Source organism: Rutilus rutilus (genome assembly GCF_951802725.1).
Source record: "Rutilus rutilus genome assembly, chromosome: 16".
NCBI classification, from domain to species: domain Eukaryota; kingdom Metazoa; phylum Chordata; class Actinopteri; order Cypriniformes; family Leuciscidae; genus Rutilus; species Rutilus rutilus.
The window spans coordinates 22,665,722-22,684,565 of NC_140224.1; the positions used below are offsets into that span (position 1 = coordinate 22,665,722).

Genomic DNA, 18,844 nt, shown 5'->3' on the forward strand with positions numbered 1-18,844 from the left:
GTACATATTAAGCTAAGTAATCTACTTCGCTACTTGTAAAATCACATTTCGTTACTGAGTAGCCTACAATTTGAATTGATATTCAAATCTTTGAATGGCATTTCGGTAGCCAATAAAAATATTCGATCATAAACGGACCAATAAAACCCCTGATATTTGGACTGAATGAAAGCCGCCGCAGTCGCAGCAGGTTTGGAAGAGCTGACCATGAAGGAGGCGAGGAGCTCAGAGTGATTAATGGCTGGACTGAAAGTTTGGAACAACAAACTACATAGTAGTATTGTCAAAATATCTATATTTTACCAGCTGCGCGTTCTCATTCTCTCATCTCAACGACAGCGAGTTTGACACACCCGCCTCCTCTCAGCGCGGGATTGCAGGTAGGCCTATTACGCATAATTTTATTAATACCTGCAAGTTTCTATGGCATATTTTAATGGCAAATGTCACGAACAATATTATAACGCGAGGGCACATTCATGTACTGTAATCGCAGAAAACTGGACGCGAGCTCTCAAATATACGAATGAACTGGACTCGGATATTGAGTGTGCGCTCTCGGACTGTGTGTCATATCATGTGCAATCGCGAATCTCTCCAAGTGGTTCTCACTGCAGACTCAAATGACGTCCAGCTCCAATCTCTCCATGCTCTTGAATTAAACGCTGTCAAAAGTTATGAAAAATCTAGTCTTTTTGCAAATTAAATTCAGTTTGAATTGAAATCAAGCTTCCTTGTGCTGTGTGTGAGCTATTGCAACAGTTCACGTTACCCTATTGTAAAGACAAATACACTGAGTGAGTAAATATTAGATTATTGTAATGGTTATTGATCAATGTTTAAATATGTAAACAAAAGCCTAAATTAAAATCTCACCTTATAAAGTGGACGTGTCTCTTCAGAAGACTTGAATTAAACTTTTCCATTCAAATAGATTACTGTTACAATGAGTGTTGTGCTTTTCAATGCTTGAAAATAATGATTGCCTTGACAAAATGGATGGACAAAAATGTAGATATTAAAATATTTAGTATGTAGTAGTTTTCCCGATGGTATTAAAAATTATAGGCTAGGCCTACTGAATATTGACATATTTCAAGGTGTCATATTGAAGTTAGAAATTCCAGTATCCACTATGTCCTTTGACAATAAGGTAAAAACGTGTTAAAAATAGCTATTTTCTACATAAATCTATGATTTTGTTGAATATTTTTATTGGTAATGCATTAACTATCGCCAGCTAAAAAGTAATTAGTAACTAGTACTCTGAGTAGTTTTTGAGAAGAGTAATTTGTACTTTTACTTAATTACTTTTTTGACACCAGTACTTTTACTTGTAATTGAGTATTATTTCAGCAATGTAACGGTACTTGTACTTGAGTACAAATTTTCAGTACTCTTTCCACCTCTGCTCGAAAAACGAGGGGTCTGAGAATGCGGGACTCTGGGTGCGGGACTGTAGCTGCAGGCTCCGAGTCTGCATACCAATGGACTGTAAATATCCAGATTTGTACTTTTCTGACAACTCTGCTCCTTTATTTGCTGAAGATACTGAGGACACATTGGCTGAGGACATTCCAAGTAAAACCAATCTTTGAAGAAGCTGGGGATTCCTCTCAAACTTCTGAGATGATCACTGAAATGAACAAATCTGTTAGCCCTGTTGTGATTATGAGAAGGTCACAGAGAACAAGGAAATTGCCTGTTCGTTTGAAAGATTATGAACTGAAGTAAAAATAAATAATAAATAATTGAATGTGAACTGTTATTGGAATATTGTAAAAAGAAAAGAAAAATCTGTCAACTGTGACAATTTGTAAAATTATCTCCTCTTTTATCTGGGCTGGTAAAACTCCTAAAGTGAATAAAATTATCCTGCAACGAAATAAACGTGATGGAGGTTTAGCTCTGCCAAATTTTCTTTATTATTACTGGTCCGCCAATATTTCGAAGATTTTCTTGTGGTGTAATTCGCCGGAGGTTAACTGGTGTACTCTAGAAGCTGCTACTTGTCTTTCCTCTTCTCTTCCTGCTCTTGTCTTTGCTCCTTTGTCCATGCGTCCTTCCAATTATATTAGTAATCCTATCGTGCTATCGACTTTAAAAATCTGGGAACAATTTCGACAACATTTTCGGTTGGAGTCACTATCTGTTTTAAGTCCTATTTGCAACAATCACTTGTTTTTACCACCAGCTATTGATCACACTTTTAAAAGATGGAAAGATAATGGTATGGCCTGTTTTTCAGATCTTTTTATTGATAATTATTTTGCCACATTCACCAATCTTATGTCCAAATTTAACCTGCATACTACAGGCTTATTCAGGTATTTTCAACTCCGCAATTTTGTTAAGACTAACTTCCCTAGTTTCCCTCAATTACCAGAAAAGTCTCTGGTTGAGAACTTATTGTCGGCCCCTACAGGTGGTAGTCGTATATCCTCTGTCTACACCATGTTACTCTCATCTAATACGTCCTCTCTCTCCTGCCTAAAGATGACTTGGGAAAATGAGCTGCAAATTAAGTTTTCGGAAGAGCTATGGTCTGAGGCCCTTGCTAGAGTTAATTCTACTTCTGTATGTGCTCGGCTAAGTCTGATTCAGCTAAAAGTCTTTCATCGAATTCATCTTACCAAAGCTAAACTCCATAAACTGTTTCCAGAAACAGAGGACTCCTGTATCAGATGCTCATTTTCTCCTGCCGATCACACCCATACTTTCTTTAGCTGCCCAAAACTGGCCTCTTATTGGTCTTCTTTTTTTGACTTCATGTCTAGGGCTCTGCACATTTCTCTATCTCCATGTCCCCTAGTCGCCATCTTTGGTGTATCTCAATTGTCATCCATTACGAGACAGAAAGCAGATGTTATCGCTTTTGCTTCTCTTATTGCTAGAAGGTGCATCTTGTTGCATTGGAAGTGTCCAACCCCCCCTCCAACTACCTCTTGGTTAAAGGATCTGATGTCATTCCTTTCACTTGAAAAATTGAAATATTCGACTCGGGGCTCAACTGATCAATTTTATAAAACTTGGACCCCTATTTTTAATCTTTACGACTCTGTATCCTCTCTAGATTCTGACTTAGTTATATAATGGTTGAGCAAGTGTTTTATTTAATTTTTTTCATCTAGGCATGTTTTTCATACAAGGGATAACACAATTACTGTTTTTTTTTTTTTTTTTTTTTGTATTAGTATTAGTATAATTGGTTGTAGAGACTACCGATTATTTTCTAATCCTCCTGGGTGGGTGGGGGGAGGGGTTTGGGATGGTGGTTACTCTGTTGTTTGTGTGATTTTATTTTATTTTATTTTATTTTTTAATTTTTTTTAAGGAATGTGTAAAAAGAAAAAAGTGCAGACAATGTTTTTTCTTTTATGCTCGTCTCTTTAATGATTAATGTAAACTTTTGTCTGTATAATAAAAATTGTTGTATAAAATCTCTTTCCAAAAAAAAAAAAAAAAACTGTGACAATTTGTGTGTGTGTGTGTGTGTGTGTGTGTGTGTGTGTAACTGTAGTGTGGTTACATGATTGTGGTTACATTGTGATGATTATGAAAGAAATATTGTAAACTTGGGGGAAAGGGGATGTTGTAGACTGAGCTTTTGTATATAGACCTGTAGGGGGCAATCTAATGCCTTTCGACTTGGCTTAAAAGTAAGAAAGAAGAACCTGTTATGTGTGCATATGGAATCCACCTGTGATGTTATAAAGGGTGCTTCTCAATTCCTTAGGTTGTTAAAATTTGGTTATTTAAGAAATTAATAAATAATAAAGATAAAGCAAGATGCCCTGTTGATAAATGTGATATATGATTTATTTAAACTGCATAGGTAAAGCATAAATGAAAATGATTGTGACTGATGTGAAGAGGGAGGAGAATTTATTGAAGAGGGAGGCATTTAAAGTGCATCAGGTTTCTCGGCAAGAAAGACTTCCGCATAGGATACACCTGTGCATCCTCGCTCATAGCTCCTCTGGAAGCTTCCTCACTCCTCGTTCCTCACCTCCTCGCTGTGCAATTAGAGAATTGAGATGTCCTTCAAGATGGCTGAATTCGATCCGTTTCCAGGTCATAGGATCGAGAAAGGAGGAGCGAGGAAACAAGGAGGGACATTGAGAAGCACCCAAAGTGTAGCCTACTGCTTGCTGCTGATTTCCTGAGTAAAATGAACCATCTTGAACAGATCTGTCTCGCAAGTTATTACAGGCAAAATATTCATCCAAGTAAAGACCTCTATATGCACTGAATTAATAATCAATTATAAATGTGTTCAGCATTCTGCAACAAATATTTTTTAGAATTTCTAAACTATTTTAAGTCGTAAAGTGAGCAGGATATGTTAAAATGTAGTGCATGGATTCGGCAGGCATGTTCCTTCACGATACTAAGTGGGGCAGCCGGTCTCAGAACCCTCCCTAGTTCTACAGTGCCCAACAAATTTCCAATATAAATCTGTGGTGTAAAATGGAATTGCAGTGCTCTCTCATAGAGAGCCATTAGGGCAGATTTCTGGCTGCCCCGCTTTTCACATTACCTTGCGTAAACCTCGCTCCAGAAAAAAGAGACGCTATTAGTCCGCTTCAGCGTCTTTGTCTCTGCATCAGTTCAGTAACTAGTTGGCATGCCTGTTCTTCCTATGTGGAGTAGCGTATCAAATGAATGAAAGTATAAAGCGTTTAGTTCAAACGTGCTCATGTGAATACCTTTTATATACAGTAGTTCTGTTTTTGTTTTATGTTTGTTCTGAGAATAGACATGACTTTGTTTTCCTCACTGGAATTCCTAACTTGCAATATTCTAAAACAACATTCATATACAATACATAATACATTAAGGCAATTATAAGATGGCTTTATATGCGTTTGTCGTGTACTAAAGAATTCTGAATTCTGAACATTAGAATTCTGCCAAAAGTGTGTCTGATGTGTTCAGCGATTAGAATATAAAGCTTACAAAATGTTTATCATGAACTAGAGCTGAGACCCAGAATTTGCACCAACCTAAATTTATGGACCAGGAGCCGCTACTCTGGTAAGCAATGGAGTAGGCCTACATCCAAACTGGAACACAGCCCAGCTCAGAGATCCACTCGTTGACGATCACACGTTGACATGATTGGTTACAATGTAGTTTGTGATGTCAGAAACACCAGCGATTTCAAACTGCGTGTTTGAGACTGCCTTTGGTTCACTGCAGTTTTGAGGAGAAAATCCTCAGCAATGGTGTTGACTAATGAATTTATGCATGGTTTGACTTAAAGCATATTAAAAACACAATAGACATTCAAACAATATTGAAACCTTGATTTTCAACACAGGAGGACTTTAATGGAAAACTGAGTGGCGCTCTGTGGCTAGGCATGTTTTTGAACAGCCTCCTGCAATCGGAACTGGGCGATGCCGATGTGTGTATATTCATAAAAATGTGTTGTGTTCGAATTTTAATTAAAGACACGGCTTTGCGCTTCTCGTCCTATGTGCAACCCTTCACTCACTGAACCCTGTAATCGTCAGCTGAAATCCAATAAAAATTTCAATCATGCTTACGGTTTCTGAAAATGTTCAATGATTGGGCTGTATCGAACTCACCTGACGTAGGCCATTGAATTCATAATAACGGACGAGTTGATGTCACAGTAATGTCTCGAGAATATGAAAGCGGATCTCAAATGAGAGAAAAATAAAGTGAAACGTCAGTCAAATTTATTTCAATGCATGGCCTAGATAAAGATGCAGATGATGGCGAAGGACAAAGGCAATTACCACCAGTTATTGGTAGGTGTAGGCCATGTGCTAGCAGAATAGGCTATAATTAGTCAAATAATTTACTCTTTTTTCAACTTAATAGCATAGCTGAGCTCCCATAGTTAGCCACCTTGTCTAATTATAAGCACTATCTTTTAAAAAAGCAGCTTTTTAAACTTAACCAGTCACAAATGCATATCATTTGTTTCAAAGTTGTCATAAAAAACACACACAAAAAAACACGACTGCTCAACAATAGCACAAGAAAGATAATTGCATGTCAAAGGAAAGTGATGTAGCCTACTGAGGGAGTTTAACTTTTCCAGCATCATAAGGGATTTTTCATCCTGAAAAAGCTTAAGGAAACCTTTGTACGGTAGTCCCAATGATCTGATTACTTTTTCAGCATTAAAAATGTTCAGAAAGTAACATTCTATTTATAAGGGAAACAGTGAAATTTAGTATATAAAAGTTTTATTGCATTTATTTCTGCAAAACAAAAGGATGATTTGATAAGACAAAGCCGATGTAGGCAGTAGTTATAAGGTTAAGTAGCCTATGCAAATAGTTCGGACTATGTGCCAAATAATATGAAGTTTATGCAGTTTTTATAATGGCATTTATTCATGTGAAACAAAAGGCTGATAACTTGCACTTTGTGATTGAGAGAATGTAGATAATAGTTCTGTTGGATGAAGGGCCCCAAAGCCCAGGGGCCCCTTATAGTTTTAATGCAGCCCGGCCAATACCGCATCAATAGTTGTAAACCTTTATTTTTGCATGATGCTGCATGCACGCCACTAGGTGTCAGTATAAGTATGTGTACACTGACCAGCGCAAGATAAACTTAAAGAGATAGTTCACACAAAATGTGGAAGTCAATGGTGCCTCAGACCTGTTTGGTTACAAACATTCTTCAAAAGATCTTCCTTTGTGCTCATCAGAACAAACACATTTATACATGTCTGGGACAACTTGAGGGTGAGTAAATGATGACAGAATTTTTCTATTATTAGGGATTAAACTATCCCTTTAAAACAGTTGAGGTTGAGGAACATCTACGGGTGGTGTAAGTCATTTGTTTGGGAGTTAATCAGAGTAATCAGAGTCTGATATTGATATAAATAATTAGTAATTATAGTGTGTGTATGTCTGTGTGTGTGTGTGTATATATATATATATATATATATATATATATATATATATATATATATATATATATATATATAAGATGTTCCTCAAATGTCTTTATTTACAGATTTATTTCTTGTTTCCTTGAATGGCCAGTTTGCATGATCAACAACATTGGCATTACATATATTATTCAGTGGCACATGCCACTGGGATACTGATGTGCCACAAAATGACTTTAATGTTTAATTGACATTTATTTAAAAATATCAGTATTTTTTGTCACAATTACGTCAGTATAGCTGCTCAGTACATCTGTCAGTCACTATACCGGAGGTGTCACAACCCAACATACAGTGGGTACGGAAAGTATTCAGACCCCCTTAAATTTTTCACTCTTTGTTATATTGGAGCCATTTGCTAAAATCATTTAAGTTCTTTTTTTTTTCCTAATTATTGTACACACAGCACCCCATATTGACAGAAAAACACAGAATTGTTGACATTTTTGCACATTTATTAAAAAAGAAAAACTTAAATATCATATGGTCCTAAGTATTCAGACCCTTTGCTGTGACACTCATATATTTCATTCAGGTGCTGTCCATTTCTTCTGATCATCCTTGAGATGGTTCTACACCTTCATTTGAGTCCAGCTGTGTTTGATTATACTGATTGGACTTGATTAGGAAAGCCACACACCTGTCTATATAAGACCTTACAGCTCTGCATGTCAGAGCAAATGAGAATCATGAGGTCAAAGGAACTGCCTGAGGAGCTCAGAGACAGAATTGTGGCAAGGCACAGATCTGGCCATGGTTACAAAAAAAATTCTGCTGCACTTAAGGTTCCTAAGAGCACAGTGGCCTCCATAATCCTTAAATGGAAGACGTTTGGGACGACCAGAACCCTTCCTAGAGCTGGCCGTCTGGCCAAGCTGAGCTATCGGGGGAGAAGAGCCTTGGTGAGAGAGGTAAAGAAGAACCCAAAGATCACTGTGGCTGAGCTCCAGAGATGCAGTCGGGAGATGGGAGAAAGTTGTAGTAAGTGAACCATCACTACAGCCATCCACCAGTCGGGGCTTTATGGCAGAGTGGCCCGACGGAAGCCTCTCCTCAGTGCAAGACACATGAAAGCACACCTGAAGGACTCCAAGATGGTGATAAATAAGATTCTCTGGTCTGATGAGACCAAGATAGAACTTTTTGGCCTTAATTCTAAACGGTATGTGTGGAGAAAATCAGGCACTGCTCATCACCTGTCCAATACAGTCTCAACAGTGAAGCATGGTGGTGGCAGCATCATGCTGTGGGGGTGTTTTTCAGCTGCAGGGACAGGACGACTGGTTGCAATCGAGGGAAAGATGAATGCGGCCAAGTACAGGGATATCCTGGACGAAAACCTTCTCCAGAGTGCTCTGGACCTCAGACTGGGCCGAAGGTTCACCTTCCAACAAGACAATGACCCTAAGCACACAGCTAAAATAATGAAGGAGTGGCTTCACAACAACTCCGTGACTGTTCTTGAATGGCCCAGCCAGAGCCCTGACTTAAACCCAATTGAGCATCTCTGGAGAGACCTGAAAATGGCTGTCCACCAACGTTTACCATCCAACCTGACAGAACTGGAGAGGATCTGCAAGGAGGAATGGCAGAGGATACCCAAATCCAGGTGTGAAAAACTTGTTGCATCTTTCCCAAAAAGACTCATGGCTGTATTAGATCAAAAGGGTGCTTCTACTAAATACTGAGCAAAGGGTCTGAATATTTAGGACCATGTGATATTTCAGTTTTTCTTTTTTAATAAATGTGCAAAAATGTCAACAATTCTGTGTTTTTCTGTCAATATGGGGTGCTGTGTGTACAATAATGAGGAAAAAAAAAGAACTTAAATGATTTTAGCAAATGGCTGCAATATAACAGAGTGAAAAATTTAAGGGGGTCTGAATACTTTCCGTACCCACTGTATGGCGACATGTTCCGCGACTCAGTGTCAGTGTTCTGCGATAATGTCAGTGGCACATGCCACAAGTTTTAAGTGACACATGCAACTATCCACTGACACATGCCTATAAAGACCGGATGTGCCAATAAGCATGCATAAGATGCTATGTTACTTATTGTTAATACCGCCTCTCTCTAAAACCAAAGTAGATTAATATAAAATCTCTTTCAAATAGTGTTAAGAAGCCTTCACAATCTTTCTAATGCTTTACATTCGTGACTAATACTTTTTTTCATAGGTCTGTTGTAGTAACATTTAACTTATTTATTAAAGGTGCATTGCGCAAGTCTCTGAGTTTTTGCAGAACTATGCCCCCTTCTGGCGACACGCGAAACTGCAACCAGAGTTGTGCACGCGGTTACGTGGAGTTTGCGTTGGGGTTTGGGATGAACTAGAAGCCGGTCTCTTTGAATCCATCTTCTACTTTTGCAAAAGTCGCTTGAGTTGTCTTCGCTGATGCGGATAATGGCGGCGAATACACAAACCTGCCAGACATAGCCAGGTGAGCGTGAACGCGCATGACGTCACGCCCAGTCGATTCCGACCCGAATCCCTCTTATTTATTTTACTGTACAGGATTATAGAGGCAATCGCAGTGATCATAGAAGGGCTCATTCAGCCCATCAGGCAATTGTTTAAGCATGTATGGGTTAGAAAAACGGGTATTTTTAACATGAAATGTTGCGCAATGCACCTTTAACTTATATGGTATTCTGGTGGAAAATAGGCTATGGTTAACAAACATGATACAGTTTTATAATATGGCATAAGAAACCATGTTTTATTTAATCTGCTTGCAATATTAAAATAATGAAATGTGTATTATTATAAGAATACTCTCAACCAGAATGCCACATTAATACAGTGGGCGAAAAACAGATTGATGCTCATTCATACTGATTCATCTCTTTAAAGAGAATTTAGAGAGAATGTTTTTGGGACAGTGATGCCATTGCTGTATAAGGCAGATAACCACTTTGAGTTTATTCCTCTGCTTGGTTTAGATTTGGGTCAAAACTGAGAAAGCAACTTCACACAAGTAAGTAGATCCACAGGATAAAAAGCCAACTGTGTCAGTGTCTTCTATCATCTATCAGCATGTTTCATCTTTATCTCACAAGCAGAAAGGCTGGCGCCCCTCTCAATCCTAATCACATTAACTAAAGTGTCTCCTTCCTTTGTGATTGTCTTAGTGATTTGTTTTGTTTATTCATTTGATATGTTCCTCAATCAACTTGACTTCATTTATTTTGGTGAACACATCAGCACGATTCCCTTCAGATGCATCTCATCAATCATATTCAGCTTCTGAGCCCTATCTCTTTCCGCATTATCACTCTTGCCCTGTCTATACACACATACAATTGCTATTCTAAGTGATTGTCTGTCTCTTGTCTATCAACTGTCCTTATCACATGAAGAAGAAAAAAAAGCCACTCTTTGTTTATTCAACCTGCTCTTTACATTTTATCCACTACTTGGCCAGCAATATGGCAGATTGAATTATTGAATGATAGAGCTGTTTTGATTGCATTGGTTGCTGCCCTTTCAAATATGTTTTTTTCACCAACACTATGCAGGTGTCAGAATTTGTTCCCTGTGTAACGTTATTGGAATCAGATCTTGACCAAACTTGTCTTTTCTTGTCTACCATCATAGTGTAGGTGGGATGTTTGGTTAAATATGGGATGGGGGGATGTTAATAGTTAAATGCCATACGTTTTATGGAGCTGTCTGTCTTTTTACTAAATGCGTTAAAAACTAATATTGTATTAAATACGTTAAAAATGAAAATATGAATGAATAAACGAATACACTAATCTAAAAAACTTCTAATTAAAAAAAAAAAAAAAAAACCTGCTAATTAATTGCAAGGGGCTTTTATTTTGAAGTGCTAGTGTGTTTTTCCTTCTCACTGTTGTTTTCTGTTTCTCTCGGTCACGTGTGACAACGTTCTTCAGAATGATTCAAGTTTACGCTGAATCAACACCACCAATGGACTTTAGACTGCGCGTCAAACGGTGGTGAATGACTCTGAACACTAGTCTGCTTCTAACAACTAAAATGGGAATATTTATGCAGAGACCTGCATGCGTTTTCGAGATATGTGTTGTGCAGCTTCAGACTGTTGTCAGTCCAGTTAACTTGATTTTAAAGTGCATGCCATTGTAAATAACTTCAATGAACTCTAGTCGTCGTTTAATTTTCGCAAGCTGCTCAATCGCTAATAATGTCACTTGTGGGGTCTGATGAAAACACTCCGCTTCTGAGAGGCGATATTACAAGGTAAGATGTGTGATAATTACATTTGTAATGACGCAGTCTGGCAGGACTGATCTTATTTTCTTTTATTTATATTCTGCCATTATGTCTAAGCTGAAACTATTTGGCTCGACCAGTTAAACTTGACAATGTTGCCTGTGTGTCATGTCACAAGGGAATTTGTCACTAATGCACTGCATGATGATAAGTTCAAATTATATTAAGTCACGTCAGTGTGGAAGTTTAATAGTGCAGTGAAGATGTGCATAATATCTCGCATGAGCGACTCGTCCTAATTCATGAAATTATTGTAACTAAATAGGCTAAACAATGAAAAAAGTGCTATAATTGCTATTTGTATGTCCAACTTCTCTTTTCCTCTTAAAGTGATGGGGGTGCAGACAGAAGCCGATGGAGGTCCATCAGGGTCATGTACTTTACCATGTTCCTCAGCAGTGTTGGTAAGAAAAAAACTCTTACTCTTTCACACCCATTTTGCTGCTTTGTCTGTCCCGCGGATGTGCGGTTATGAATATGAATTCTGCTGTCTGTTTTACATTAGGTACGGATTCAATTAGAGCTAAAACCTGCAACAAAAAAAAAAAAAAAAGATCTTAAAAAAAGTGCAACTAGAAGGGATCTATCTGTACGGATTTTGCAATTGCAATTATAATGTCTTATTTAGTTGTTTGTGTACTACTTAAGTGACATGTAATATATAAGTGATTGCAATGTTCTTTTTTTTAGGTTTTACGATTGTCATCACTTCCATATGGCCCTATCTGAAGAAAGTAAGTATACTTGCATTTACACATTCAATATTACATTGCACTCAAGCTATACATTTTATAAGTTCATGCAGTACTTGGGAATCAAACCCATGGCTTTGGTGTTTCTTGAAACGTCTATTTGATTTACAGGAACAAAGTATATTCTATGCAGTTGCGATTTGAGTGAAGTGAACATTCATTAACATGGGAATTCTCTGTTATCTCTGTGCAATGTTTGGTTCCTTGAGCTATGCTTGATTTAAAAACTAGAAGTGAAAAAGGGAAGTAGTTATATGTGTATTTCCAAGAAAAGCCAAAGAATCAACTAAAACCTGCTTGAAGAACGTTAAATAGCCTATCTTCTAAAACAATCTGTTGAGGTTTGAATTCTGTGATTGAGTGTACATATAAGACCTGTGTTCCTCTTTTCAAATGTGTCCTTGCTCCTTTGTGTAGACTTTGCAGAAGTGTGAACACTTAGAGCTAGGGCTATTCAGGGCACATTGCTTAAATTTGTTGAAATTTAATTTAAAGCACAAGTTCGCAGATTTTCAACCTGCTTTTTATTGTTACAATATCAGTAGTATACAGTACCAGTCAAAAGTTTGGAAACACTACTATTTTTAATGCTTTTGAAAGAAGTCTCTTATGCTCATCAAGCCTGCAGTTAAAAAAAAAAAAAAAAACAGTAATATTATGAAATATTATTACAATTTAAAATAATGGTTCTCTTTTTTAATATACTTTAAAATGTAATTTATTTTTGTGATGCAAAGCTGAATTTTCATCAGCAAGTACTCCAGTCTTTGGTATCTTAAGATCCTTCAGAAATCATTCTAATATGCTGATTTGTGATCAATGTTGGAAACAGTTGTGCTGCTTAATATTTTTTTATAACCTGAGATACTTTTTTCAGGATTATTTGATGAATAAAAAGTTAAAAAGAAATGTATTTATTTAGAATAGAAATCTTTTGTAACAATATACACTACCGTTCAAAAGTTTGGGAACAATAACTATTTTTTTTTAAAGAAATTAGTACTTTAATTCAACAAGAATGCGTTAAATTGATAAAAGGTGATGGTAACGATTTATATTGTTAGAAATGTTTTTATTTTGAATAAATGCTGTTTTTAATGAATAAATGCTGTTAACGTTTTACTCATCAATGAATCCTGAAAAAAGTATTCCAAAAAAATATATTAAACAGCACAACTGTTTCCATCATTGATAATAACTGAGTATCAAATCATCATATTAGAATGATTTCTGAAGGATCATAAGACACCAAAGACTGGAGTACTTGCTGATGAAAATTCAGCTTTGCATCACAAAAATAAATTACATTTTAAAGTATATTAAAAAAAGAGAACCATTATTTTAAATTGTAATAATATTTCATAATATTACAGTTTTTTTATTTTTTTTTAACTGCAGGCTTGATGAGCATAAGAGACTTCTTGCAAAAGCATTAAAAATAGTAGTGTTTCCAAACTTTTGACTGGTACTGTATGTAAATTAACAATGTTTGCTCTTTCTTTGTGTTACCTGGACCAAGAAATGCCGGTTTATTTGTCAGCAAAAGATGCAAATGTGTCTTTAGCCACTCCCTACAATGCTCTGGATCTTTCACTGAAAACTGAAAATGACTCTTTCCTGCCAAACGTTTACTTTTTGAATTGTCTCACCTGGTAACAATACAAATACAAAGTCGAGAAGTATTTCCGTCTCAAGCGAGGCAGTATTAGACTCTGGTTAAGCCTATCCAAAAGGAGCAGCCTTGGATGGCAACATGCCCAGTGCATTATGGGTGTTAAAGTTTTCCTACCTATTTGGCAAAATGAAAGACAATAGCCTTTCCCCCCCCATTTTCTCTAGTAAGGTAACACCGATTCCCCCACCCCCCAACCACCTTTCTACAGCATAGGGAGCCAAGTTCTATTGAAAGCCCAATTTGCCAGCGGTGAAGTACTCGTTTAACGCAAAACAGTTATAATAATTTTTAAATAAAAATGTAAGTACACAAGGTGAAATAACTTTTAAATAATAATATGTAAATAAAAATGTAAGCACACAAGGTGATACAATTTAACACATCAGTTACGCACAACGTTTTTTTGTGCTTGCTTGATTGCCTGAAGGCTTTTCAGGCAACCAGCCAACCGCAGTGCGAAATGTTACTGTTGTGCTGTGTAGATGCAATTTGGGAGTTGTAGTTTTATTCAGTTACACACAGTAAGCCTTGTTAGTCTGTGACTGTCTTGTAATCCATCAATCATGATGTGTGTGTTTTTAATTTTAATTTTTTTTAGATTGATGACAGTGCAGATGCCAGTTTCTTGGGATGGCTGGTTGCTGCCTATAGTTTGGGTCAGATGGTGGCCTCACCCCTCTTTGGATTATGGTCCAATCACAGGCCTCGGCGAGAGCCTCTAGTCTGCTCTATATTGATCAACGTCTCCGCTAACATTTACTACGCCTACGTCTACTTACTTCCCTCACACAACAACATTCACATGCTTTTGTCCCGCACATTTGTGGGCATTGGAGCAGGTAAATAAAAAATAAAAAAAGCACACACACGCACACACATATAGTACCTGTCAAAAGTTTTGAAACATTAGAATTTTCTTCTTTATTTAACCAAAAATACAGTAAAAACAATACTTTTGTGAAATATTATTATTTTATTTGAATATATTTTAAAATGAATTTTCAGCATCATTACTCCAGTCCTCAGTGTCACATGATCCTTCAGAAATCATTCTAAAATGCTGATTTGGTGCTCAAGAAACATTTCTTATTATTACTATCAATGTTGAAAACAGTTGTGCTGCTTACATTTCTGTGGAAATAGTGATGCTGTTTCAGGATTCTTTGAATAGAAAGTTCAATGAATGGCATTTATTTGCATTTATTACTTTTTTAAAAACTTTTTTTTATTATATATAAAACTTTTGTAAGATTATAAATGTCTTCACTGTCACTTTCGATCAAATATATTGCATCTTTGATGAATAAAAGTATTAATTTCTCTCTAAAAAAAAAAATCTTACCACAAATGTTTTAAAATTTAAAATAGAAAACATATTTACAATTTTAATAATAATTCACAAAAATACTGTTTTTACTGTATTTTTGATTAAATAAATGCAGCATTGGTGAGCATAAGAGACTTCTTTAAAAAAAAACATTTAAAATAAATAAACAAATTACAAGTTAATATAATGTTAATATAGCAAATACAGATTCAGTAAACAATTATCATCAAGCATAAGGTAAAGTACTTTATCTGCAGTGCTAAGGTCTGTCGTTCTGTCCTGTAGGTAATGTAGCAGTTGTGAGGTCTTATGTGGCTGGTGCCACTTCCCTGACGGAGAGGACCAGTGCAATGGCTAACATGAGCGCCTGTCAAGCTCTCGGGTTTATACTTGGCCCAGGTTTGTGTGAAGTCAAAAGCATTTTACTTACAGATGGCATTTGGTGTGAAATTGGTCTATAAGAATAGTAATGTCTTTATTTTATACGTTCTTAGGGCTAGTTACCATTTAAAAAATAATTAAAAGATGTTTTCTGCCTTTATTTTTCAGCTCTGCAGGCTGTTTTGTCATTCATCGGAGAGACTGGCGTCAATGTGAAATTTATCCAGCTTCAGGTTAATATGTACACCGCTCCAGCACTGTTGGCGGCCTGCTTCGGGGTCATTAACATTCTACTGGTTATATTACTCTTGAGGTAATGATTTAACCTGAGTCTTAAATACTTATATTTTATTTGAGGTCTGTGTATTTTCTCTTCAGTGCTTCTATATTTAACCCTAGCACCGTGTTTACAACAGACGCGTCACATTGTGCTGCAACAGCTAGAAGCTGTATATCCATTTGTCCAAGTATCGCGAGTGCTTGGAGTACGTCATAAATAGAACGAGGCATCAGTTTACTGTCGGGATTTGTCGTGCCGCATCCAGTGTAGACAACATCACTGATTATAATGGGTTCTATTGTCCTTTGTCGTGTCGCGCCACTCGCGTCCGTTGTGGACACGGTCTCAGGCTTACATCCTATTTGACTGTACTTGAATAAAGCAATGCATAGAATTTAAAGTGTTTTAAATTATTTAGGGAGCACTGTGTGGATGACCATGGAAATTGTATCCCTGCAATTAACTACACCCCAGAAGGTAAGATATTTATTTTCTGGTGTAAATGTATTTATAAATATACTTTAGCAGTGTACAGTTGCTTTAGCACAGTGTCCCTGTACAGTCTCTTTGATAATAATTCATGTAATTATAACATTTTATATTGTACTTTGTCTTTCTGCCCTCAGAGCGAGTAGAAGTGACTCCTGAGGTAGAAGGTGATATTGACCAGTTTGCAGTATTAACATCCAACGTCCTTTTCTTCGTTATTCTCTTCATTTTTGCTGTGTTCGAAACGTAAGTGTAGATCCTCAGATCTTGACTCATATTTAAAGTCTAATCAGCTCATATTCATGTGAATTTGTTTGCCTGCAGTATATCTACTCCTCTATCAATGGACATGTTTGCATGGACAAGAAAAGAAGCCGTTTTGTATAACGGCATCATATTGGCTGCCATCGGCTTTGAGTCCATCCTCGTCTTCCTGGTGGTAAAGCTGGTTTCAAAACGGTAAAAATAACTTTTTGAATAGCTTTATGCTAATTTGATTTCGGTTATTAGACTTTTCCATTTGTCATAGCTGTTTTGAAGAACCTTGAACAATCAGACATGCTTTTTTACTTCAGTTTGACACAACATCTACAGAGGTTTTAGGTTACTTCTCTTCTATTGGGAAAAGGGAAATGTTCCAAAGGCCCAGAGTATTTTGCATAAGTACAGTGTAGGTTAACTACTCATAATGGACATTACTTACAGTCTCATTGTGACTGTAGCCATAAAACCTCTGATTGTTTTAAGTCTTGAAACAGGTCAGGAAAACTTTGTTAGTTGCATTTTTTTTTTTCTGCTGTACCCAACAAATATGTATTGGATGTTAACAGTTTTAAACACATGACTTCCTCTTGTTGCACTTGCAAGCTGACTAATCAGATTTCAGATAAGTAAAAAATCTTTTTTTGGCTGTGTTTTTCAGGGTAGGAGATCGGCCACTGCTGCTTGGAGGCTTGGTGCTCATATTTGCAGGGTTCTTTATCTTGTTGCCATGGGGAAATCAATATCCTAAAATACAGTGGACAGGTGAGATATCTGATTAAAGGCCCGTTCACACTAAGAACGATAACTATAAGCATAACTATACAGATAACTATATTAGCATCCACACCAGCAGAAGATATTGTTCTGTTTATTCTAAGTGCGTGCTTGTCTGCCGCTCCAAATGCTTGAGCTGATTGTCAATGTTTTTATTATTCATCCGCTGGAAAAAGTCATTCTGAAAGTGATTCCAATAATATCGTTTCTCTGTGTGAACTCTGCTTTTCTTTAATATTGAGAATGATTTTTAGAGCTATATCTTTGTTATGGTCCTTGGCGTGAACGAGTCTTAACTCTGTAAAGCTTGTTTCCAAATGCAAATAATTATCTTTTTTATTATTAAAATAGCAATATACTATTTAAAAGCTTGGATTTCTTTTTTAAAGAATGAAATACTTTTATTCAGCAAGGATGCATTAAATAGATCAAATATTTGTGTATCAAATGTATCACGGTTTCCACTAAAACATTAAGCAGCACAACTGTTTTCAACATTGATCATTTTAATAATAAATGTATATTAGAATGATTTCTGATTGATCATGTGACACTTAAGACTGGAGTAATGATGCTGAAAATTCAGCTTTGGAATATATATTAAAATAGAAAACATTTAGGGGTTAGGTTAATTGGGTTATTCAATTGTAATGTCACTGTTTTCACTTTTTTATCAAGCAGATTTTTTTTTTTTTCAAAAACATTAAAACAGTCTTCAAAACCTTTGAACAGTAGTGTATATTACAGCTGCAATTTGTGTATATTAAACAAATATTATCCCATAAACAGGCATTCAGAATAACACTATGCCAACTATAAGGCTGGCACCCACCCAAGCCTCGAACGCTTCTCTGGAGCCCACCGGATGTCCGTCCGAACAGACCTGGTGCTTTTTTACCCCTGTAATTCATCTCGCACAGTACATCACCTCTGACATCCTAATCGGAGTGGGCTATCCGACCTGCAACGTGATGTCCTACACTTTATACTCAAAGATACTGGGCCCCAGACCGCAGGTACAATACATCCTTTATCTTTTAAAACATTGAATCTCAAACTAAAGTAACATGATTATTAATTAAAGTTCATGCTATTCAGAAGCGGACAGAGTACACAGCTTCATTACTTGAGTAAAAGTACAGATACCCCTTGCAAAATTTTACTCAAGTAAAAGTACTACAGTCAGATGTCTACTTGAGTAAAAGTAATGAAGTACTTGTTTTTAATAGTACTTGAGTATCAAGAGTACATTTTCTAAATATTGCATTACTACTGCCACAGTGCTTACATTGGTAAACACAGCAAACACTTGAAGCGAAAACTATCATTAACTTGTTCAGAAAATTGAAACAGTCTGGCGAGGTGGGGCCACGGGTTGGCACAATCCCGGGATGGACCTGCTGCGTCTTCATCCATTGTTTCGTCCATGGTTTCGTCTCTTATCTAAATCTGACCATGGAGTTGACTTTGGCGGAAAGCTGAAGGTGATTGCTGATAGGCTGTCCCAATCAGTGGCGCCTGCACAATCCAATCATGTTTGAGAGGGAAACAACAAATTGAGGGTTTCCGAGATTTTTCTTTTTTCCTTTTTTTTTGAAGAAGTAACGGGTACTCACGGTTATGGATAGAAATGTAGCGGAGTAAAGAGTACAATATTTGCCTCTCAAATGTACTTGAGTAAAGTCATGAGTACTCCCC

The 18,844-nt window shown here is 36.7% G+C and overlaps 1 protein-coding gene across 3 annotated transcripts in view; it reads left to right on the plus strand.

Annotated features, from left to right (window-relative positions):
* Positions 1 to 18,844, plus strand: part of mfsd8 (major facilitator superfamily domain containing 8) — a 36,962-nt gene that overhangs the window by 17,054 nt on the left and 1,064 nt on the right. For 2 of the 3 annotated variants that reach the window (XM_084434703.1, XM_084434704.1), the window contains 12 exons: positions 9,890 to 9,924; positions 10,847 to 11,171; positions 11,535 to 11,608; positions 11,895 to 11,938; positions 14,230 to 14,470; positions 15,244 to 15,357; positions 15,508 to 15,652; positions 16,038 to 16,096; positions 16,246 to 16,354; positions 16,433 to 16,567; positions 17,031 to 17,134; positions 17,936 to 18,162. In XM_084434703.1, coding sequence (XP_084290829.1) covers positions 11,116 to 11,171; positions 11,535 to 11,608; positions 11,895 to 11,938; positions 14,230 to 14,470; positions 15,244 to 15,357; positions 15,508 to 15,652; positions 16,038 to 16,096; positions 16,246 to 16,354; positions 16,433 to 16,567; positions 17,031 to 17,134; positions 17,936 to 18,162 — 1,308 coding nt within the window. In that variant the 5' untranslated portion in view covers positions 9,890 to 9,924; positions 10,847 to 11,115. Of the gene's footprint in view, positions 1 to 9,889; positions 11,172 to 11,534; positions 11,609 to 11,894; positions 11,939 to 14,229; positions 14,471 to 15,243; positions 15,358 to 15,507; positions 15,653 to 16,037; positions 16,097 to 16,245; positions 16,355 to 16,432; positions 16,568 to 17,030; positions 17,135 to 17,935; positions 18,163 to 18,844 lie in introns of all 3 variants that reach the window. The other variant, XM_084434702.1, reaches the window with a different exon arrangement.